This window comes from Coenobita brevimanus, chromosome 21, assembly GCF_032717465.1.
Source record: "Coenobita brevimanus isolate Jiangsu-jjx chromosome 21, ASM3271746v2, whole genome shotgun sequence".
Lineage (NCBI taxonomy): Eukaryota > Metazoa > Arthropoda > Malacostraca > Decapoda > Coenobitidae > Coenobita > Coenobita brevimanus.
This window is the reverse complement of record NC_136974.1, coordinates 5,972,472-5,998,085: the sequence shown is the minus strand read 5'-3', so window position 1 is coordinate 5,998,085 and position 25,614 is coordinate 5,972,472. Positions and strand designations below refer to the sequence as shown.

At 41.4% G+C, this 25,614-nt stretch overlaps 1 protein-coding gene across 1 annotated transcript in view; it reads left to right on the top strand.

The window, feature by feature from the left end:
- Positions 1–25,614, top strand: part of LOC145392093 (dynein axonemal heavy chain 5-like) — a 266,709-nt gene that overhangs the window by 45,210 nt on the left and 195,885 nt on the right. The window contains exons 10-19 of the mRNA XM_080266547.1: positions 564–671; positions 3,292–3,444; positions 8,164–8,320; positions 8,547–8,720; positions 14,968–15,181; positions 18,144–18,301; positions 20,154–20,335; positions 20,667–20,873; positions 23,295–23,491; positions 24,039–24,183. Of these exons, the coding sequence (XP_080122673.1) occupies positions 564–671; positions 3,292–3,444; positions 8,164–8,320; positions 8,547–8,720; positions 14,968–15,181; positions 18,144–18,301; positions 20,154–20,335; positions 20,667–20,873; positions 23,295–23,491; positions 24,039–24,183 (1,695 nt within the window). The remainder of the gene's footprint in view (positions 1–563; positions 672–3,291; positions 3,445–8,163; positions 8,321–8,546; positions 8,721–14,967; positions 15,182–18,143; positions 18,302–20,153; positions 20,336–20,666; positions 20,874–23,294; positions 23,492–24,038; positions 24,184–25,614) is intronic.

Sequence of the window (25,614 nt, the reverse complement as noted above, 5' to 3'; positions counted from 1 at the left end):
ACATTTATTCATTATATTTTTGTTACCGCAGCACGATTATATTTAATGTAGGAGAACTTTTCATACTGACGGGTAATTATGCAGCTGCCATTAATCCCTTTTATTTGTGTTTTCCCTTAATGAATAGAATAATCTTTTCAGTAGCCAGGCTAATATCAGTAATATGTTATACAGTGAAGGAGTAAAAGAGTATATTTTTACCAAATAAAGTGACTGTGGAAACTTTAAAGATGGAAGTGCTGCTCCACACCCCTACAGCCCGTCACCTTACTTGTGTCAGTCAATATCTCTCCCAAGGTTATAAAGTATAAAGCAGTAGTTTCGCTGACTTTGTAGAGTTTGATATTCCTCATCGATTGTTTTTGCCTATTTTTACCATCCTGTTGTATGTTACTGATGCAAACCATGTCGACGATATAAGAGTTTAAAGAGTGTACAAGACAGCATGCTTTGTTATAGTAAAGCAACTAGCAAAGGAAGAAGTGCTAGGAAGGCTTCTGTACCTGCAAGACTATGACCCAGAGTGCTAAGTGTGGCCCATAACCGCATCCCACTGCCCCCAGCCCGGCATGACGCCCTACATCATGATGCTGTTCAACACGGTGCGCATGATCCACTCCATCTCAAAGTACTACAACACCTCAGACAAGCTTTCTGCGCTGCTAATTAAGGTAGGTTATCAAAATTAATGACAAAAAGCAGTTGACATCATCCAATTTCAGTGCACAAAAATACAAATTATATCTCTACACTGGTGACACAGTTTTCTTTATGTATTACACCAAAACTGTTCTTTATTTTGTCACATAATTATTCACTTCCTCCCACGGCACCAAAGCATTATTCTGTATCAGCTGGAACACAAGGGTCGTCTTTCCTTTCCCAGAGTCCTCCGCGGCGTTTCATATCATTTAGTATCAGCACCGCACGTGGTGGTATCATATAGTGTGCTTCAGCCTCTTCCTCAAATTATTTTCAGTAGCTGCCTTAAGGTGCTTGAGATTAAAGTAAAAAAAAGAAGAAAAAGGCCTATACTTGTATTATCAGTGAAGAAATTAATAGGAAGAATTTATTAATGTCTAGGCGAGACTTGGAATTGACGAAATTAAAATGAAGAATTAATGTTTGAAGACCCAGAGCTGACAATTGTAAGACCTTCGAGGGGCTGTGATAGGTCGAGATAAACTAACCCCAGTCTGCCTTATTAAGCCTGACTCGGTGTTATGGTAACTGAAGGCTTAACACTGATTCCACTGGCTCAGGTCTCGAACTTCATTAAACTGTGGCTCTGACGTGAAGGCGAGTTGTCAAGAGTACAGAATTGTTTAAATACACTAAAGTCATCATGAACAGTTCACGTAATTATTTCGTCATCACTTTCAAATAACACTTGATATTTAGCCTTTCAGTGGTGAGTTTTTTCCCTTTAAATCTGGCATCACAGTTATGATTTCCCTAATGTTACAAAAAGGAAAAGTTTGACTCTCTAGTAATTTCATTTAGTCCTTTACAGTATTTGAATGACACAGCTTCAACACAGTTACCATGAACTCAACCATCTCTCGGTACGAATGTCAGCAGTTGTTCCATTTTCCCAGTGGCATGATTCCTGACATTCATTTTCCCATCAAATAACGTTTACTACCGGTCCGTCAGAGATATGGAACTGCAGTGGCGGAGAAGAGGGGAGGGGGATTATAAAAGCTACCGGCATAATTATACTTTTCACCCAGCAACCCACGTTCCAAGGACTCAGTGAAAATGCAACGATGTACCTGGAGGTTTGAGTAATGATTGTTCGAAGAATTATTAACTTGCAAATATAAGTACCTACTAATATGTCTTTTCTATATTTTTTTGCATGTGTGTCTGCCTGTCTGTGTTTGTCCACTGTGGAAATTAAGGGAGAACTATCTAGAGGGCTCCAAAAGGGTATAACAGAGGTCACTTTTTTCCGTGAATGTATTCGTGTGGTTTGAAGTTGGTAAAGTGGCTCCACGATGCCAAAATTAGTGTTAATGAAGTAGTTAATCACATCATTGAAACCTGGTGGCCAATAACCGTAGAGTTCTTACCTTCCCCCACAACAGTGTTACAATAGCCTACATTGCGTCGGATGGGTAGGCAGAGTAGGTGGGTGGGTGTGGTGGGACAGGGTGGGTCAGCGTTGGTGAGTGAGTGGGTGGACAGGGTGAGTGGGCATGGTGGTTTGATGGGTGGGCATAATAGAAGGATGAGTGGGTGGGCAGGCTGGGGAGATGACTGAGTGGGTAGTGTTAGTCAGGCAGATGGGTGGGCAGAACTGGTGGGTGAGTGAGTGGTTTGTGAGAAAATAGGTCCATGGGAAATTGGTGGGTGGGTGGGAGGGAAGGGTGGATGAGTGGGTGGGTAAGTGGGCAAGGTGCGTGGGTAGGTAGTGAGAAAATGAGTCCATGGATGAATAGGTCCTTGGCAGAAATAGGTCCATGACATGAATATATTACTGGGAAAGTGGTCCTGGGGAAGAACATAGGTCCAGCTGGTCAAATGGGACCCCGGTGGTCGTCTCCCACAGGGGGTTGGACCCCCTCTCCCTCCCCGGGTCCCAGACAATGCTTGTATGCATGGCCACACACACACACACACACACACACACACACACACACACATATATATATATATATATATATATATATATATATATATATATATATATATATATATATATATATATATATATATATATATATATATATATATATATATATATTTACCTGGGCAACGGGTTTCCTGTTAGCGACTGAATAAATCGTGTTGTTTATTGTATAACGTTAGTGATTAAACAAATATATGTGTGGAAACACAAGGTTACAATTAATGCTGAGAAATTAAGTGCTTTGCCACAACACGAACCCCAGTCTGGTGTTTTTCTATGCACATAGCAATAACGCTGCTCTTGTGGGGAATGCGTTGGTGAATGCTACTATCAACGCTTGGAAGGGAAAGAGGGGTGAAGGGTCGCTCTCCCCCCTCCCCTACCTCAGCTATCCTGGATCCGCCCCTGTCGAACTGGGAGGAAAATAAAATCTTCCTCATGAAGTCCCTAATAAGTGAGCAAAGTTGTGAGACACAAATGTCGCGTTATTGATGAGGACTAGTGATGCCATGACCGAAGATAAATGAATTACTGACAAAAGTTCTCTCTCTCTCTCTCTCTCTCTCTCTCTCTCTCTCTCTCTCTCTCTCTCTCTCTCTCTCTCTCTCTCTCTCTCTCTCTCTCTCTCTCTCTCTCTCTCTCTCTCTCTCTCTCAGATCACCAACCAGATGATCCGCGCGTGCCAGGTGTACATATCGTGCCACGGGACGGCCACTATCTGGTCCCAGCCGCGGCAGGAGGTGCGTGACAAGATACAACACTGCATCAAGCTGAACGCCACGTACCACTCAGCTTACCAGAAGACAAAGGTGGGTCAAGGCTGGAGCTGAGGTCAACCTAGAAAAGTACAGTCGCCCCCTCCCTCTAATTCCGCTTTTACCGGAAGCGTTCATCCATCCTGAAATATTTTTAAGGTAGGAATTTTGTTCAGTAATTCCTCAGTTACGTAGATTTCGTACGATGTCTCTTATAAAGAAGTCCATCCAGCTAGATATAAAGAGACACAGGGCGTCCTATTGCTCCTAGCTTGAAGTCCACCAGTATTTGCGAAACTGGGGGTAGAATGTGCAAGTGTGCATTCTGGGACAAAAATTCGCCTAGTGTATCACTTGTGCTTCTCACTTGCCTCTGCCGGATAGTATTGCCAAGCTGAATGAGGTTTGGTATACTTCTCTGCCCATAAATGATTTTCTTTTATATGATGCGTCAGGGAGAAGAGTGATGGACATGGCCTAAAAATGAAATGGAGCAGAGGAACAGTGGGCTGACCTGTATATATGTACATTTTATCCCTGCAACCAGAGGACACCTTTGATATCTACACCTGCGTTCGGTGTTATGTTTTGAACTCTGTGTGTGTGTGTATGTGTATATATATATATATATATATATATATATATACTGTATATCTATCTATCTATCTATCTATCTATATACTGTATATATATATATATATATATATATATATATATATATATATATATATATATATATATTTTGCCAGACGCCTCAATCCCGTTTGGGGTGGCCACAAACAAATCGCCTCCAAGTCGCCCTGTCCCCCGCCATTTCACTGCCCTGCTCCCAACTCACACCCCCTCTCTCATATACCACTCCACCCCATCCCTCCATCTCATCCTCGGCCTCCCCCTCCCTCTTCCCCCCTCCACATCACTCACATACACTCTCTTCGTCAGTCTTTCACCCTCCATCCTCTCCACATGGTCAAACCACCTCAGTGTGTTCCTCATAACGCTTCCTATCACATCCACATCCACACCACAACGCTCCTTTATATCCTCATTCGTCAGCCTGTCTCTCCACGTGACTCCACAGGCTCCTCTTAAATAACTCATCTCCACTGCTCTCACTCTTGACTTGTGTCCTTCCAACAATGTCCAAGCTTCACTTTCGTACGTTAGAGTTGGTATCACAATACTGTCATGTAGTAACTTTTTCACTTCCATGCTCACTTCCCTGTTTCTTATCACTGTTTTCAAAGAACCAGCAACCTTTCTTCCCTGCTGCACCCTTTCAAGCACTTCATCCTCCAAACCTCCATCCTTACTCATCACACTACCCAAGTACTTAAACGTACTCACATTTTCCAATTCCTCACCATCCAACCTCGCTGTACATTCACTAACTTCACCTCTCTCAAAGACCATCACTTTACTCTTCCCTACATTCACCTTTAGATTCCGTTTCTTACACACTCTCTCAAACTCATCCACCAAGCCCTGCAGCTCAGCCTTCTTCTTCGCTCAACAACACAGTATCATCTGCAAACAACAGCACAGGGAGTTTCCAAACACTGTCCTCTCTCACCAGGGCCACTCCAACATCCACTACCCTACCTTGTACCTCTTTTATTACCCCATCCATGTACAGATTGAACAACCATGGAGAGATGACACATCCCTGTTTCAACCCAACTTTCAAAGAGAAAAATTCACTTAGTTCACCATCCACACGCACTGCAGCCTTCGCACCATCGTACATACTCTTCACAGCATTCAACAACTTCCCATCTACTCCATATATTCTTAACACTTTCCACAATCCTTGTCTATCCACCCTGTCATATGCTTTCTCCAAATCCATGAAAGCTGCATACAACTTCTTTCCCTTCTCTAGAAACTTTTCCACTAAAGTTCTAAGAACGAATATCTGATCTACACAACCTCTTCCCTTCCTAAAGCCTCCCTGTTCTTCTCCAACTAATTTCTCTGTTCTTTCTCTAACTCTGTCTATAAGTATCCTACCATACACTTTTCCTATTATACTAAGAAGACAAATGCCCCTATGATTACCACACACTTCTTTTTCCCCGTTTCCTTTGTACAAGGGAATAATTATACCTGACTTCCAATCCTCCGGGACTCTACCTTCCTCCCAGGCCAATCTGCACATCTTCCACATCCATTCTACTACTATCTCTCCCCCATGCTTCAGCATTTCACCACACACTCCATCAATTCCTGGGGCTTTCCCCGATTTAACTTTTTCTTCATTGCTTCCACAACTTCTATCCTACTGATTTCTTCCTGTCTTCTCACCTCCCTCCTTCTCCCAGCCATTCCCCAGCCACTTATACTCGCATTACTTCCATCCTCTACGTTCAACAATTCCTTAAAGTGTTCTCTCCATCTGCTCACTTTTTCTCCCTTCTCCACTAGTAATCTACCATTTTTATCTTTCACTCCCCTGCTAACTTCACTTCCACCCTGTCTTACTCTTTTCACTTCTCTCCAGAACATTTTCTTACAGTCCCTCCACTTTACACTCAAATTCCTTCCAAATTCCTCATCCACTCTCTTCTTACTCTCTTACTAATCTTTTCACCTCTCTCTTTCTTTCCACATATAACTCTCTCTTCCGCCTCTCAACTTCTTCCACGCCCCTATTTCTCATCCATTCATTGTATGCTTTCTTTTTTTGTGCCACAGCCTGCTTCACCTCTTCAGTCCTCCACGCTGTTCCTTGCACCCCCCTCCGTCTTCTCTTCCCTCCACACACCACATCACATGCTGCACATATTTCTTCTGTAAATATCTTACACTCACCTTCCACGTCTCCCATCTGCTCCAATTCATATTTGCCCAATCGTTCCTCCACTTCTCTCTTATATTCTGCCTTTTTCTCATCCTCTTGTAACCTTTCCACTCTCCTTGCAACTACTCCTTCCTCTCGTCTTTCCCTACTTCTATTCCTCCATCTTACTTGCATTCTAATTCTAGCCACCACCAAGTAGTGGTCAGAAAGTCCACTCCCCCAACCTCCATACACTCTTGCATCCTTTACACATCTTCGCATCCTTTCATCCACACACACATAATCAATCATTGCCTTCCTTTCATTCAGTTCACCACCCACCCTTCTCATCACTCGCCATGTATACTTGTGGATCATTTTATGCCTGAAGAGGGTATTGGCTATCACCAACCCCCTCCCAGCACAAATGTCCACTAACGCACTCCCATTCTCATCTATCTCAGCAGGCACACCCCACTCACCAACTATTCCATCCACCTTCACATATATATACATACTGTATCTCTCTCTCTCTCTCTCTCTCTCTCTCTCTATTTATATATATATATAGACAGATAGATAGATAGATTGATAAATAGATAGATAGATAGATATGCTGTATATATATATATATATATGTGTGTGTGTGTGTGTGTGTGTGTGTGTGTGTGTGTGTGTGTGTGTGTGTATATATATAGGATACACATACATATATACACACTGTATATTGAACAACAGGTGATAGGCCAAGGTCACGGGACTACGTCAAATGTTGATCTAGCAAAATCAGTTTAAATAGTTTTACGAAATTTAAATCAAACTTTACGGAAGGGTTGAGGGTAATGCAAGAATGAAGCGCAACATTTTTTAGAACGATCTGTCAAAAACCAAAGTCACAGGTCAAGATCAGCTTAAGCAGGTTTCTTCCGATGTGTACTGAACTCAGTCGAGGGGTTTAGTTAAAACAAGGATACATACATTAGATTCCTTTAATGATCAAAGGTCAAGGTCACAGAGAAAGGTCAAAAGTCAAGGTTACCGGACAAAGTTAACTCAGTTTTGATTTGATATGAACCAAAGTTGGTGGAAGGGTTAAGGGTTATGCAAGAATAATTTAATTGGATCTGAGAGTAATCTGTCGATGGTCAGTGTGACAGTTTAAAGTCAGATATTCGGCCCTTGGACCTGTTGGACGATGCATGTGTTGCACCCCTTGAGTGTTCTTTCTTGTTTTCTTGCTACCACCAAACAATTGCACTGAGCTTAATGAGAGGCTGCCCGAAATATAGAGGTTACATACCCTTCACTAACTCCTTCACAACGGGATGCCTTCGAAAATGGGAATAAAATCGACTGGAGGTAACAAGAATATATTAAATTTAGTCATCCGTAGTAATGGAGTTAAACGAAGCATATAGTGGGAATAAAAGTGTGGAAAGGGAGTTCAGGCCACAGAAACGGGAACAAATTGATTTCGAAAATGTGTGTTTGGCTGTAAATGCTAAAGGTGTGTGTGTGTGTGTGTGTGTGTGTGTGTGTGTGTGTGTGTGTGGTGGCGGCGAAAGGACGCCCACTGTTAAAAATGGAACAGGGACCAGGCTCATAAACAGGTTCACGATCATTTCTCTCTAACTAGCTGTATTTTGACATTTCTGAACACCTTTTCTTACCCATTCCAAAAACAAATTATAACTTTCATGAAAAGTTAGTGGATGGATGTCTCCTTTCACTGGAATCTTTGAAATTCTCGTGTTTTTGTGTTTGTTTATTTGCTTGCCTATTTCTGGATCCTACCCACTCCAGTTATTGAAAGATAATTTGGTTTGTGCTCTGATAAGGATGATCAGATTAGTTGGAAGGGTGTGTCAGATAAGCCGACAAAACACACACACACACACACACACACACACACACACACACACACACACACACACACACACACACACACACACACACACCGATTAGAACCTCTCAACCAACCCCCCATCCCTCAGGAGAAGTTGGAATCGATGCCTGGCGAGCGGCCCTTCAGCTTCAGTGAACAGTATGTCTTCGGCAAGTTCGATGCTTTCTGCTCCCGTCTCGACCACATCACTGGACTCTTCGATGATATGGACAAGTTCTCCAGCTTCTTCGAGGGACGGGCAGAATGTAAGAATGGAATATAATTAGTTTTGTATTAGTAAAGTTTTATAGCGTGGTGCATAAGGTGATGGAGTAATTCCCTGGTCTCTTTCATCTGTTGTTCATGTGTAAAATTATTATTGATGTACAAATTAGTCAAGCTAATGCCTGCCTGGGTAACTTTCTGACTCAGAGAGCTTAGTGTTATCTCCACTGGCATGGCGAATTCATAATGATACTGTAACGGTGACAGCGGGTTGGGACAAGGATATACATTTGTGTCGATGTGATGGTCTTGGGAATCCAGGAACATCAGCGAGGTCACAGTGGAAGCACAGGGTTTTCCATGACCACTGGAATAGCCACAGAGCTGACCCTTTTCATGATTTGTCAAATACAGTCCATGAGATCTATGACGTCCTAACAGGTAACTGCTCTTTTCATTTGACAAAGCTCCGAATATTGGAATGAGCAAGTTAAATAATTCAAACATAATTTTGTTTAAAAACATTATAACTCTGGGACTTAGAAGGTAGAATACTGGCCAAAAATAATAATAATGCTTCGTGAATTACACTAGATGCAATGGTGATTTAAGTATCAACACTCACTCAGATATGATAATTCTGTCTTATCGATAAAGTCATAAGTCTGTCTTACTGGTGAAGTCAAGGACGCAGCCAAGAGAGATAGTGCGATTGTCCTTCAAACATTTTTTTTTTTTTTGAGCATGGTATGTAGAGACAGAGAAAGAATGTTAAATTATTCGCTTTGAGAGAGTTTCCTCAGTACCAGCTACAAGGATCTATAGTGCTAGTTTATATTCTTAAAATACCCAAATAGTTGATAATGCGTTTCCTTCTTAATGCATGGTAGACTTTAAACCGTAATGTTTAAATATGGCTTTATTGAGAACTTCGGTACTGAACAGCAATAATTCCCATCTTTAAAAAGTGTTTGTAGCTGAGCATGCTAACTGATAACATTACACTCTGAACCAAATGTCAAAATTAACTTTGTGTCAATTCTTACTCTCATATTTCCCACATAGATTAGAGAGTTCATATACTACACACACACACACACACACACACACACACACACACACACACACACACACACACACACACACACACACACACACATCAGCATTTATGGTTTACAGATGGAAGAAAATAGACTATAGAACACACAACCATCTGGAAGATCAATAGTCTTAACATAAAAAATATAGCAAAGGCCTCCTCTTGTCAGACATGTGAAATCGAGTACATACTCTGATAATGTATTTAAATATGTGTTCAGAAATTATACTTTTACTGACTTTAGGTTTATGATTATATCCGAATGTAAGTGGGTTCCCATTTAACACTGGCACCTCAGGTAGTCGCATTAGGTGAATAGTATATTCAGCCAGGAATTAATATCAATTTCCTCTAAGAATTTTCCTACTGCACAGCCAAATAATTTTAATGATTATTAAGACCTTTACAAATAATCGTTTTCTTGGAGTGCAAATCCGTACAATGCTGAAACTGTAGGTGATAATGTCTGCGACGGCACATGCGTTAGAACAGATCTCGTACCTCAGTGTTGCTAGAGCACTGTTTGTTCTTAATGATGTGAAGATCTTGAGAAGGAAATGTTCACTGCTGACATTACTCATCTTGCACATGTATGCGAAAAGGAACGAGTTATGGGTAAGTTTCAGGGCATGTATTGGGAATGAAAGACTCAGCGTGGGAATGTGTTCATCCCATACTTACGGAAAGATTGTTTTATGTATTTTCCCTTTTCAATTAAGAAAGCTACAAGCGTTTGATAAATATGTATACCAATGACTGCAACTCTCTTGGACTAAATTGATACTATGGCGGTAATGGTAAGAGTAAGGAAGCTGGTCATATCTTTCCAAGTTACACAGTGATGCAGAACATTTACCTCTTTACCTATAACATCAGTTTAAAGGCTTTTTAGAGCTGCACATAATTTGCACTTCGAAGAAATATCTTGGACCCTAGACGTTTTTTTGTTATTATGTTAATAAGGGTGTAATTCCGTTCCTGTTTTAACTGTTGCTACCACTGGATCCCTGCTTACCTGAAAAACATTTTTAGATGAGAAACGCAGGAGGAAAGGAGCAAAGTGACTAGTTCTTTAGACAGCTATTTGCATTAGAAAGGCATCAGCATGGAAAGGAGACTCATAAACTTACGTGGGACTAGCTCCCTGTCGCACCGATTAAATGATCTGTTTTTGTAGGTAGGACATTGAGGAGGATGCATTACCTTCCCAAATGTCTTATTTTTCCTTCAGAGCAAATATTAGCTGCAAGAGAAAACCTATCATCGGCTATTTTGTGTATCTGAACGCAGAGATGGATCCGACTTAGGAAAAACGATTGTCTTGGGAGTGTGCGACGTCTGATTGAAAAAGAGAATAATTGTTTGTTTATTCGAGTCGTTTTAAATTGATACTATAATCTCACTTTTCATAAAATTTTTAGTTATTAAGTGGCGTTGGATAAAAAGTGTTTTAGCCTTCTCTTGAAGCTACAGTTTACTTTTCTGATATGAAAGCAGTGAGTAATCAACATAATACTTACAGCAAATACACACTAGCATTCTGTCATCCGCACGTTATTTTTATTCTTTTTGAAATTTTGAAATAAGGGTAAGTATTATGCATGAATCAAGTCATAACTGAATGCCAAAGTTCTAAAGAAAACAATTTTAGAGGCTTGAAATGAAAGTCTTTGGTAACGGGCTACTTTTAGTCATGCATGTTAATCGTAGATGTGTTGCTGAATCACCAGTACTCGTATTTCATTTAATTTCGTGCCAGTAGAGTTCAGCTGCAATGATTACTAATCTACAGAACATTTTCAAACACTACATGAAACATAAAATAACAGTTCATTCTCTGTTCACTCTAGTTGTTTGAAAGATGTTTCATAATCACAATATTTTTAGTGATATCATAGATATAAATTAAATCAAAATACTTAACCAATTAGCAGGACTGTCATAAGGGACACAACTCGTTTACTTCAGTCAGTATTGGGAGAAATTCTATTAATAAATAAATATTTTTCTTTTTTTGACGAATTACTAATCCTCTTCGTACTTTGGTTTGCCTGCAAAAAATGTGATCTACATAAGTACATCCGACTTTACTTGATAGCAATGGAATATATTGTTCCAGCATACCGTATAGTACTGTTCGTGTACGAGGTGGGTCATGTGATATCAGAGCAGGATTTTTTTTTTTATTTTTTTTATGTGTCTGACTCTGGGCATAGGCTTCACAGCCTACTCCCAAGGCCCAGTAGTCCTTCTACATACCACACACCTCTACATGTCACCACTTCGGCGCTAACACCCACCGTCCATACTGAATACATGCTAGGGCTGTCTCATATAGGACTGTTGTATTGGTATTAGCGGGGGTATTTTTGCGACATGTCGGCGGGTCTTCTGGTAGATCAGTAAAGTCTGTTTTTATGAAATTCAAATCCTTAAACTGTTCCCTGCCCCAGCGGGAATTTGAACCAGAGTCCGGTAGGACTGCAGGCCACTTCTCTACCGAAATGCTCATACCCAGGTGCTATGACGCATTTACTGAATCACAGGGTATTAAATGCTGTTTGTTTAACCCTCTGATTCATCCATCTTAGCCAGCAAGGTAGCATATGCCTATAGACAGTTTCCTCCACAGCCCGCTGCGCACTGGCAATGGTAAGTGGGACATGGCTTGGTAATCCACTCCCCCGACACTCACATCATCCTACGGGAAATTCCCATATACATCCATTTTCCTTCTGTGAAACTCTCGTCAAGATCCACCACAAACAATCAGTAAGGATCAGCGAAATCTGGTGTCCAGTCTTGTTGAAACAGTAGAACATTAGCGCTTAGATTCTGTCATACGAATGTCCAGTAAACACACCCACGGACAAACTTTACTCACCTATTTGGGATTGTGTCAGTTTTGTGTAGGATAGATTATTGACGGATTTTTTTTTATCTCTGCACCTGAGGAAATCAAACAATGATAGAGTAGCTACAGGTACTCATTCCACAAGTCTGCATTAACTCAGGGTGCTCAACCTTTTTTGTAAAAAAAAAAAAAAAAGTGAGGGACAGCTATATGCTGAGAGATCTCAGCAGGCCACATGGCAGTACTGTTGGTGTGGTGTTAGGTGTGACACCATAAATAATACTTAGTTTGATATTCAAAGAGAGCTTTGAATTATTGTCAAGACTTTGTGTACCACAAGTTCTGTTATACTGCTGCCACATTCATCTGGTGGTGGTAACTCAACCAACTTTAGCAACTGTTATGAAGTGTGAAAGTCACTTACAGTGGTAACCATGGCTTTTGCACCAGAATATACTGGCGACTAAAATTTGGATATCTGAGTTACAAAATACAAGCAGTATACTAATTTGATTTATGGACATGGGCCAGACAAATATTACCCTGGTCAAATATGCCTTTGGGTCGCTGGTTGAGCACTCCTGTTCTAAATGGACTGACAGCACTCTTACATTGCTGCTCTACACTGACTGTCCACACAAAGGAATATGACACTTTCAATCAAGACAGTGCAGTGTAGTTATGATACATAGTTTCCTTTGCACAACATCATTTTGGAAGCATCAAGAATTTTGTATGTAGTGACTGATTCCACACCTCACAGGCATCTTCACACTGCAAATGTCTTTGTCTTCGTGAGAATTAGGCTAAGAGGATGTTTATGCCAGTGCTTCCCTGTGTCGCTCCATACTACTTTATTCATAGTTGTCACGATTCACATTTCACTTGAGGCACTAATAACTTTTTTAGTACATTTCATGTGTTCTAAGCTTTCCGTAAAGTGTTCTTAGATAATGTGCTATTTGATGACCGTATTTTTTTTTTTCTATGTCAGATATGTCCCTTCCTGCCACCCGTGTGGTTACAAAAACTATGAAAACTTGTGACTGTGATTCTTGAGACCAAAAGATGCATTTGCAAGGCAGACATGAAACGCCTTCCACTATTTGTGTTGCTTTCCACTACCATGCAGCCACCTTCAATACTTCGTGTAGCAGATGTATAGAAACCTACACCTAGTTTTCCGAAAATTATCATTATCATTTTGAAAGACTTTTCTCAAAGTTCTCAGCTTCCCAGAGGTAGGATGATAAACTTACTGGTTCCTTATTGTCTGACCGTAGCTCAAAACATTGACGTGGAGGAAGCTCGTTTACTACTTTTGGTCTGCCATCAAAGTATATATATATATATATATATATATATATATATATATATATATATATATATATATATATATATATATATATATATATATATATATATATAATGATTGCTAAAAATTTTAGCTGTAAACTGCAATAATAAAAATAATTGCTACAGAATTACACATGAAATACCAGCACCGTGAGGCACACTTAGGTGATGCAGTACAGGATACCATATATCCTAATAAAATCAGATAACTAATGATTCTCACTGACGTAGGCTGCTTGTGGCACTGGTCGCTTGCTATTTTGCCCATCTTTTAACCATCATTCCCCTAGACACAACTGACTTACGAAAAGAATGGCACTGTGGCACGAGGACGGACTGTACCATTGGCTGAGGGGTGTGGCATGGGGTGAGGTGAGCAACCCCACTAAATAGGTAAAGATGATGGTAAGGGTGTCTTTTGCACCCTCCCCTCAGTTCAGTCTCCCCAGGATCGGTAGATGTGTTATCTGCTAAAGACAGGTTATAGGTACTTACTGTAGGTTTACGTGCCTAATAGTGAGGGTACGTATTAACATGGCTGCATATCATTAACCATTTGCTAATGTAATTAATAGGAAAACCTTCACTTTTTTTCACTTGTTCCACTCAAGACAAACAGTAATGTATGTTTTAAACACAAAACTACCTGTACCGTCAGAGACGTGACAGCCTCAGCAGCTATAGTCTGTACACCTTAACATGACGTGAAATTCCCGTCTCTCCACCATGAGTCCTGAGGTGTAACAAGCCATTAACGTTGGAATTTTAATATTAGAATATGATGGCGCAGAAGGACGAAAATCTCGGCCAAGTTACGGTGTACAGACTATAATTCCTCACATCCGCCAGCCACAGCATTAGCTTTTGTTGCATGATGACCTTATTGCATGTGAACAGAAAGTAGCATCTAAGCCGCTATATTAGTTGCAATAAAGTTCTAACAAGCAGTAGTAGACATATCAGTAATAATAATAATAATAATAATAATAATAATAATAAATCTCGTCCTTTGCATGTATCAGTGAAATGAGAATTTAAACCTGCACAATTTAACAACTATATAATATGCATTAAAGCTGCAATGAAGTGTAGTATGCAGGACAATAATAAAGACATCTATAACGCCTGAAGACAAATAACATGAAGACCAGCTTAGAGATTCCCATTGTCTGTCTTACCGATCTCTTTGTCTGTCTCAATCTCCTTGTTCGTGTCTATCTATATTTCTCTCTCTCTATCTCTGTCTGTCTGCCGATCCATCAATCTGTCTATCAGTCTATCCCCCTGACTGTCTACCTATCCCTCATTCTATCTGTGTGTTTGTCTGTCATATCTCTCTGTCTGTCTCTTCACCTATCCATCCATCCACCCCGTGCCAGGCGTGCGTGACATCCTCAAGACGTGGGAGGAGATGTGCAACGATGTCTCCGGCAAGACCTACGACTACCTGGACTACCGCGACCACAGCTTCGACGAGGACCTCAAGATCTTCGCCGCCAGTGTCCGTGAGCTGCTGCGGCGGATACACGTCATGGTGGAGAAGGAGCACGAGGAGATCTGGGAGACACCTATGGCCTTCAAGATGCTCGCCAGGTGAGATACAGACGTGGCCATGTGAAGGTAACACGTAAGGTAATTCGTCAGGTAATATGTCTCATTTTAATCAGGAATTACAATAGATCCTTTTCCCGTTCTTTGCAGCCTGATCTTCATTGCGTATGACAGCTGAAAATCGAAAACCAATAAGAAGACGCATTTCTAATCATTCTCATGTCGTCCTTCGCCCTGTTAATATTGGTATACTCTGTGGGTTCATGAATAAACGAAGAGTTCGCTTTCAGAAAATTGTTAATTTTTTTATATGACCATGTATTACGGCTTTCAGGATTATAATAAGAATCCACTCACAGTGACTGACTATTTACAAGCCTGTAATTAAGTAAAGAAGTTGAAAATATTGTTCTAAATACGGTGGTTTTCTCTCATTCATCACACGATTTCATAAAAAATTGTTTATTCTCGTTTGTTAAAGGCAATATTTTAAGTCATCATAGCACCAAAGAAACGTAATCCACTCAGGCAGATGGGATGTTAGGATTAAGAGGATGCAAACCCTCTCACCAAGCAAGTACAGTTATCCTACCCCGCTACACCCCATAGACCTCTACGATCAACGGGCACAGTGGGTGAGCTGTGGATCAGTTCAGGCCTTGTTGCTGCCCACTGCACTCAGAGTCTAGAATACTAACAATAAACAACGGTGATCGTCAAATCTTTAACACCAGTCAGCACCTCCTTGAACCTTCTTAAGTTTCTTATACAAAACTGTCAAAATTAACGTGAGACAGATGTCTGCCAATCCGTGTTTACTGATACTGGCGAGTCAACTGAAGCGACATGGCGCCACTGAGGATTTGAGACAAGTGTTTATAAGTTACCATTTTTAAGAATTTTCTGTCTCCTGATGCCACGGTCACTGAGAGAGTGCAAGCGATCCAAAGAAAAATTCAATCCAAAGACTGGAAAATATTTTTTTTATGTTTTTGATAAAGAGAACTTAAAAGTCCAAGTCCTATCACACGTTTCCTTCCTACCTATTTCGACAATAATAAAGAGTGCCAAACTCACAGGGGACTGACAGCTAAAAGCCACGTGCTTGACTTTTTAAGGCTAATACATTGTGCATCAAATGGGAAACATTTTTACAGTATTACATTGATGTTCAGAAAGACTACAGAATACGTGAAAGAATTAAATACTTAGGTTCAATGGTAAAAAGCAGAGGGTGTTGCTGTTGCTGTGGCCCCTGGCTAATCTAGACGTGAACCTTGTGGACTGATGGCTGACGCTGCCCTCCTGCAGTACATCAACCTCCATTTGGGGAGGAGATAAAGAGGGATATGATGGGCATTTGCTTAGCCGGGTAACAGAGCCGCCAAGCTATACCGGTGCCAACACGTAAAGGTGCCCCTACTTAGCACAAGATAATAGAGGAAAATGTCCAAAGGAAAAGGAGAGAAATGTGGTCCATGTAAATAAAGCGGATGGTACTATGAAGGCCTTGACTTGAAAGGAGGGTCTGCGTACAGAGGCTGCAAGAGGACTGAATAAAGGTGTTTTCGTGCTCACATTAACGCAGGAGTGTGTCTTTTCAAAATGACATGAGTACCAGAAGCTGCATGAAGACTAACAACATTAGAAATTAGGATGTTAAGGCATGTTTGTGGTTGGCGTAGGCTGCATTGGATCAGAAATATTAAATGAGAAATTCTCGAAAGAAGTGGAGCAAGAAAGTCTGTTGATCAAGGACAGAAGAAAGTATGCTTAAATGGTATGACTGTATGAAAAGATGAATTTAAACTGGACAGTGAGAAGAACATAATATATAATTGATTGTGACGGTTGAAGGCGGCACTGCAGGTCCAGGTTAAGAGGAAAGTGGATGGATAGAACAAGTGAATGTGTCAATAGGTCAGGCATTGGAGCAGAGGAATAAAGAGCTGACGAAGAAGACAAATGGATAGATGAATTACGTATACAGACAGATGCACAGGACTTTGACGCTGCACCCTCGTCCGTCTTTTTGTTTGTTCCGTTTGACAGGCGACGGAATTTTCTCTATCCAGCAGGTATTTATGAAGCTTTTTTCAGATTAGTCTTGCTGTCGATCGGTAGGGCTGTGAGGTGGAACTGAGAATTTCTAAAGTGTACGTGTTGAGTGGTTGGATGGATTGGCCACTTCTATACGCACTCTGTTGATGGGTCTCCAGTTTTTATAGATTAACTCTTCTGCTTCTGCGTCTTCTTTATCATATGCCTTTCTGGGACGCAGGATATTGCTAAAAATGTTCGGAGCCAGTAGGTACTAAGTAACACTGTGGCTCTGTCATGAGAACATTACGAGATTTCCAGGAGAATTAACTAATCATTGTGAATAAAATGAAAGCGGTTTCTAATTCAGAATTTCGTTGGCTAAGCTTTTTTAGACCCTTTTATGGCCGCTTGCAAACTTACCCAAATTACAAAAATATTATTCCTCATTTACTACATATTACGCAACGCGAGATAATTACGTTTTCTTAGGCTTGTGTGTGTGTGTGTGTGTGTGTGTGTGTGTGTGTGTGTGTGTGTGTGTGTGTGTGTGTGTGTGTGTGTGTGTGTGTGTGTGTGTTCAAGCTAAACAAAGAATACGTCATATATAACACGTAGCTATCTGAAGGAAAGGAGGTCCTGGGCCCATGTAATAAGTTCGCACATAGCTGGAGCCGGGTCTGCTTGGGTGTCAGACTCCATTATATTCTTTACACTTTAGTCTGGCTCAGGTTTTCTTCCTTTTCCGGGTTATTTCTTGTATGTCAATGGCAGAAAAAAAATCCACGGCTTTATATCCTTTCCATTGCATATTATTGTGACTAGTAACATATTCTGTTGTTTATTTACTGTTACAACAAAGAACTGACGACAGGGATCACAGGTTACGTCAAGATAAAGTAAAAAGTTCATAATCAGTTTCCTTTCCCTGTCACTTTCCCTCACCGCCGCTGTCACTGCCTAGGTTCGAGAAGATAGCGGAAGTGGTGCCACAGCTGGACGTGGAGGGCAAGTACCGTCGCATCCTGGCCCGGTTCCACACCCAGCTGGAGAAGGTGTCCCGCATATACGCCCGCCAGTGTGACAACCCACCCCGCCTACGTGGATTCCCGCCAGTTGCAGGTCTGTAGCGTCTCACAAACTTTAACTGTTTTATAGGTAGCTAGATAGATAGCCAGATATTTATTTATTTATTTATTTATTTATTATCACAATTATTATTACTGCTGCCGCCAGACAATTATACAGATTTCAGTTTGGTTGGAGTTCCCTTTTTCCCAGGGATTAAAAACGGTTTCCAGTAACCTCTTTAGGACGTGAGTATTCCTTAATCTCCTCTTGCATTCGCCAGACGATTTTATTCGGGTGTGGAGTGGCTTGCCGTTCACTTCGGGTTTACTCTTGGACTGCGTATAGGTTCATCTTTGCTGAATAAAACCGTCCTGAATAACCAAAAATAAATTCTAAGTTTTTTCCCCCCTATGAAAGATATTTATTTAAAGATTAACCACTCTCATGCGAATTACCTACTTTGTAATTATATTACAGTTCAAGTTAGACGATTTTACTATGACAAGAAAAACCGCGGGTACTATAAATGACGAATCAGTTTATTAGGCTCACAGAAATTTTCCCAAGCTAAAGTATTAAATCACAAAAAAGAAAGGAGTCCCCAGTATTTTACAATGATTTCTGAGGCACATGGCAAAGACTGAGCCCTTTCGCTCTCTTTGCATCATTGTTTACTGCATTCTGTAATGTGGAATGCAGGACTATCACATCTCATATTCAGTTGCAAATCATATATCACACTCCCCTGATCCACAGATTAGTTCCCCCTTGATTGCAAATCACATACTACACTCAGCTGATCCACAGATTAGTTCTCCCGTGGCTGCAAATCACATAATACACTCAGCTGATCCACAAATTAACTCCCCATTGGTTGCAAATCACACATCACACTCAGCTGATCCACAAATTAGTTCTCCCATGGTTGCAAATTACATCTCACACAGCTGATCTAGAAATTAGGTCTCCAATAATTGCGGGGACTTTAGTGTTACCCTAGATCCCCCAAGACGATAATAATCAGTTATGAGTGAGTCATAAGAGCCTGGGAGTGTTAATACTGTCACCATTATCCCTCTCATGATCGGAACAATTTCAGTATTCTGTTCCTACTGAAGCCAGACAATATTTTCGACTAAGAGGGAGTATAGGGCCCTGAGGCTGTTGATAACTACCAGATATTAAGTTTTTGCATACACCCGCGCACTCTCAGTTTAAACCCCTTCAACAGGAAGCAATTTCCAACTGGAGGGGCTAGTTCCAACCTCCATTATCCCTTCACTACAAGGGTGTTTTTGCTAAGGTGAATGAATTCTTTCAGAGGCAGCAGCTACGAAATAAAAGACGTCATTCAAACAAAGGGGATGACTATTCGGGGGAGAATTCCTTTTTTTTTTTTCCTTAGCTACTCTTCTCTTGCATCTCTTATTTACTCTTCCTTTTATACGCCTGGTGATGGATATCCCTTTCACTCTAACTTAGCGTAAAATTATCATGTTTCCATCTTGAGTATTCTGCTGTTAGAATGGATTGGCAGTAGATTATAATACTAGTCATGGTGAAGTGCCGTGAAAAAAATGTAGGGCCATGGTCTTATTCTGCCACTGAGCTACGTCAAATAGACTGTAAAGGGACGAAAATCCCACTGACACGTCAGCACAGCCCTGGGTGTTGTATTCTTGTTCTTATCCTACAAGAATACCTCGCACCTCTTCCTTATCAGTTTATTTATGTTTGTGCCGCGGTCATTTTTCTTTTATGTTCATGTTAGAAAAGATGTAAATAGCACACTAGATGATGGTGAGGTGTAATATGCGAAGTAAATCGTCGAGGAATAGGCTAGGCACTAGATACTCTCCTAACTAGATGATAATGTGCCTAAATGAAGGATGTGTTGATGCAGGAAAGATCCAGTGGGCGCGTAGTTTGTTCCTGCACCTGGAGGAGCCCATGATGTTCTTCAAAGACCACCCAGTCCTGCTAAAGATGCCTGAGGGGGTGGAGGCGGTGAAGAAGTACAATCGCATCGGAAGGACGCTGGTGCAGTACGAGCTGGCACACTACGACGCCTGGAGGAGACATAATGTAAGCTAATAAATCTAACTGCTAACTTTGAACCCCGCGAATCCCAAGACGTACTATTCATTTTCTCAGGCTATACCAACAGACAATATTATTCAGTTTAAGCGAGCCACTCGGTAGTGAAAGATGTTTAAGAAGGCTGTATCTAACTTGTCCAGTTCGAAAAGTCAGTTGAAAGGTGAGTAACACGATCTCAAAACAGCAACCGTAGTGTATGAAATATGTCGTCGGAGAAACTGAAAATGATTAATGGTGTGTGCAGTGTTTACATGGGGGTAATACTGATAAGGTTGGTATCGTGCCGTTTGTCTCACGCTGCTGTCACGCCCCTCAGATCAGCGACATTCAGAAGAGCCTGCGGTGCACGCTGGTGGTGAGGCGGCCCGAGACGGAGGAACTGTACGTGAACTGGGATCCTCGCATCTCCACGCTGCTGCACGAGGCCACCAAGATACAGCAGCTGGGTCTGGACGTGCCCTACATGACACAGCTGCTGCTAAATAGGGCACCGCTGCTACTCAAGAAACAAGATATGGTTAAAGTAGGATATTTAACAAGTTATTTATCTATATATCTGTCTGTTTGTCTGTCTATAAATGTATCCTTCCATCCATCCATCCATCCGTTCGTCCATTCATCGTCATTTTTCTAGCTACCTGTCAGTTCCTGCACGACTACGCGAGTTATTTGCACCATCACTATTCAAGAAGAGGAACATGGCTAGCGTAGGCTACTAATATTATCCGTATTTATCTGTGTCTATATCTATATCTGTCTATCTATCCATCTTTTTGTCTTTTTGTCTGACCATCTCGACAGTGCTGCAGAAGTTTAAAAAAAAAAAAAAGACCCATGACTACCCAAGAAACGAGATATGTTAAAAGTAGGCTCTGTATATATATATATATATATATATATATATATATATATATATATATATATATATATATATATATAAATAGATAGATAGAAAGATACATATATACATATACATATATATATATAGAGAGAGAGAGAGATTTATATATATATATAGATAGATAGATAGACAGATAGATATAGATATAGATAGATATAGATATAGATATATACATATATTTATATATATATATAGATAGATAGATAGATAGATAGATAGATAGATAGATAGGTAGATATAGATATGGATATATAGATATATAGATATAGATAGATAGGTAGATATAGATATATAGATAAGATATAGATAGATAGATAGATAGGTAGATATATATATATATATGGATATATATATATATATATATATATATATATATATATATATATATATATATATATATATATATATATATATATATGCCTGTCGAGCTTTCTGTCTGTTTCTTTATCTGCCTGCCCATCTCACAAAACGAACTAAACAAAGTCTCTCAGTCCCCCAAGAAGCTCGGTATGGCTACAGTTGGCTACAAATGCCACGAGAGAGAGAGAGAGAGAGAGAGAGAGAGAGAGAGAGAGAGAGAGAGAGAACATCGTGGAGGCAGTAGGGTAAACATCGCCGACACGTTAATTGTTCCAAACAATACATACTACTGTATATATGTGCATGTTGCCACATTAAGGTCTCGAGGAAGACGTCTCGAGTGATTCATGCCTTGTGCAGCGGATTCATTGTTATTGTTTGACGTCATGCTTCCAACCACAATGTCGGACTGTGATTCTTTTACTGGGGGGTATTTTGGTGCAAGTTAATCTTAACCGTCACCCTTACCTACACCCACACCCACACCCACACTAACACCCATACTCTCATCCTCACCTGCACCCACACCCACACCTACATCAACACGCACACCTTCACTCTTACCATTACCCTCACCCTCTCCCTAACCAACATCCACGCTTATATTCCACACCCACATCCACCTTCATACCCACACTCACACCCGCATCCACATCCACATCCATTAACACCCACACTCTCACTCCCATCAACACCCTCATCCACGTCCACACCCACACTCTCACCAGCACCCTCATCCACACGCACACCCACACTCACACCCACACTTAACCATGTTTATTAAATACCATCTAATGAGGTAGCGACACTGATGCATATTAAATTTTGCCCGTTTCTAATCGGTTGTAAAAAACTTGTGATCTATCTATCTATCTATTGCCAGACGCCGTAATCCTGTAATGGGTGGCCACAAACAAATCGCCTCCATGTCGCCCTGTCCCCCGCCATTTCACTTCCCCTTTCTCAGCTCACACCCCCCTCTCTCATATGCCTCTCCACTCCATCCCTTCATCTCATTGTGATGTGGGAATGAATACTGCATTTTAAACGTCATTTCCAGTGATAATATGTTAATGGCTTTTCTCCAATTAATAAAGAAATTGCCCCTATAACCTTTTCCTTTATTAGTCCGTGGAAAAAGTGTACAGCCAACGTATCGTCTTTCTCCGTCACTGACCTACTGGATATTAAGTGCAAAAGGACGAAAGTCTCCTCCAAGGCAATTCTTACACTTTAATGACGTATTTCTGATTTCCATGAGACCACCACCAGACAGTATTACAAAACTTAAAGATCTCTGGCAGTGAAAGGGTGATTTGAAGGCTATAATTATTTAAGCCTTTGTTCGTGAAGCCTCTCCTCATATGAACAAAATTGCCTCCTGGTAACAAGAATACAATAAAAAAAAAATAGGCTACTTCATCTTATTCAAGATATTAACTCCTTCAGTTTCGTAGCGTACAGTAAGAGTGTACCAATGGTTTACATCTGGATATTAATGGACTTAAGGAGTTCCTATTAGTGAAGGGGTTCATTAAGGGTGTATATAACTACTTCATTCTGAAATCAACCCTAAGCTGAATAAACCTGTGTGGACGTAGCAAGAATACAACAGAATGTACTCACTGGAATGAAAGAGACTGAAGTGAATGAACCCCAGTGTAATGCTGTTGACCCCCGCAGCACCTGTTGAACGAGCATCAGCGGGTACTGGGTAAGATTGGACGCAGCCTGGCGCCGCTGCTGCTGCCCCACGTTGCCCGCCTGAAGGAAGCACTCGATCCTCTCCTCATCTCCCTCACCTGGTCATCCATACAGACACACTCGTACTTTGACCAAGCCTTCCACGCCGTCAACACCTTCGAGGTTCTCATTGACAGGTGTGCATAAGGTTTGGATGCATGATGTATCTTATAATGCCAGAGGCAGCAGTGAAGTGGCAGCCAGGTGTGGAGTGGCATGTGATGTGTGGTACAGCAGTCACATATTAGATATAAGGAACAGCAGTGAGGTGTGAGGTACAAGGTAGAACAGTGAGGTATGAAGTGATGTGTGGCATATGGTTGTTGTTGTTGTTGGTATTGTTGCACAACATAAGTTTGTCTTGCCGAGCAGACCAGCCGATCACAGGTAAAGTAACTGCCTGTGGGACTGTCCTACATGTGCATTAATATATATATTTCGTGTAGGGACCCCCCCCCCCTCTAGTGGCAAACAATACCTCACCAGGGTCAGATTAAGGTCCTTTCCACAGCGAGGTGCAGGAAAATATGAGATCTGGCTCCCGGGTGGCCGTCACAGCTGCTCCACCCAAAGTACACAGTTCCACCACGTGTAAACTTCTCGTCAGCGCCTGTGGTATATGGTAAAACAGCAAAGCTGCTGGATGACAGTTGGGAGTAAAATTATGTTGTTTTATTTTGGCAGAGTAAACGACATTTTCCACCACCGTATGGAAGGGGTGCTGTCTGCCATGGTCAACGTGCGGCTCTACGCCCTGCCAGACACCACTCCATGGACTCTGGATCTCTTCGTACACAACAACTGGCTGGCTTGCTGTCAGGCCGCGCAGGTACTACACACACACACTGCCCGCTGTATGACTTAATGACCCTCGTGTGGTTGATAGGCATTTAATGTAAGGCTTCTTGTTGGCCACTACACTTAAATTCAATATTATGACAACATTTCATTTAATTCTTAACTCCAACAGACCATTCCTTTCAACCCGGGGGAGACTTCTTGCAACGCCGTGACTATTGACTCAAGGTATGGTCACCGAATAACACTTCGGGTGCTGGAAAAATTATGCAGCTGTGTTTAGAGTTCACTGCAGCCGGTGGAACTGATGTTGGTGATGTGGAGTGTGATGTTGGAGATGGTGGTGAAAACTGTGGTCGTGATGGTTTAGGTGATGATTGTGGGGTGGTGGTGGTGGAGGTGGTAAGGCCTGTGATGGTAATGGTGGTGGAGATGACCGTAATTTTGGTGGTGGTGGTGGTGGTGGTGGCGGTGATAGTGACTGCAATAGTGATGGTGAGGACTGCAACAGTGGTGATGATGGTGGTGGTAAGGACTGCAGCCGTGGTGGTGGTGGTGAAGACTGTGATAGTAGTGGTAGTGGTGGTGGTGGTGGTGGTGGTGACTGTAGTAGTGATGGTGGTGATGAAGACTGTGATAGTAGTGATAGTGATGGTGGTGACTGCAATTGTGATGGTGGTATTGAAGACTGTGGTAATAGTGATGATAGTGGTGGTGACCGCAGTTGTGGTGGTGGTGGTGAAGATTGATGGTAGTGGTGGTGGTGGTGGTGAATGCAGCAGTGATGGTGGTGGTGATGACTGTGATAATAGTGGTGGTGGTGGTGGCGGCGGTGGTGGTTATACGGACTATGGTGGTGGTGGTGGCGGTCGTGAGAACTGAGTTAGTGTTTGTGATGCGGTTATTCAAAACTACATCTGCACGCTGCATTCATTTGGATCAGTTCAAATTATTTTCCCACTACGTTCATTCAAAACAAGTGCATTCGTCGACCGTATGGCCTTACATGGATCCATCAAACAGTTAAAGGGGAGATAAGGGAAAGGTCGTGGCGTGCACAGAAGTGGTAAAATGAGTTGGAAATTAGATGGGCGGTGGGACAGGGGAGTATGCTTAGTAAAAATGGGTGTTGTAGGACTAGTACTGTTGGTAGTAAAGTTTATTTCAAGATATCTTGCAGTGAGGGGTGCTGTTGGTGGGGTAAAGAAAAGGGCGTGAGAGATAAAGGAATGGGTGGAATGAGCTGGAACTGTGGTGGAGTGGTGAGGGGCCATGAGAGTATACCCTGTGAAAAACGGGTGCTGTAGGATTTAATGGTATGAGTGCAGTGAGGGTATATTTCGAAGTCTTCTCTAACAGTAAGATATGCTCGTGCTGCTTTCAGTTACCTGGTCTTGCGCCGCAAATAACAAGCGCATGCTCTTGACACACTCAACAGAATGTATGTAACCAAACCTGATTT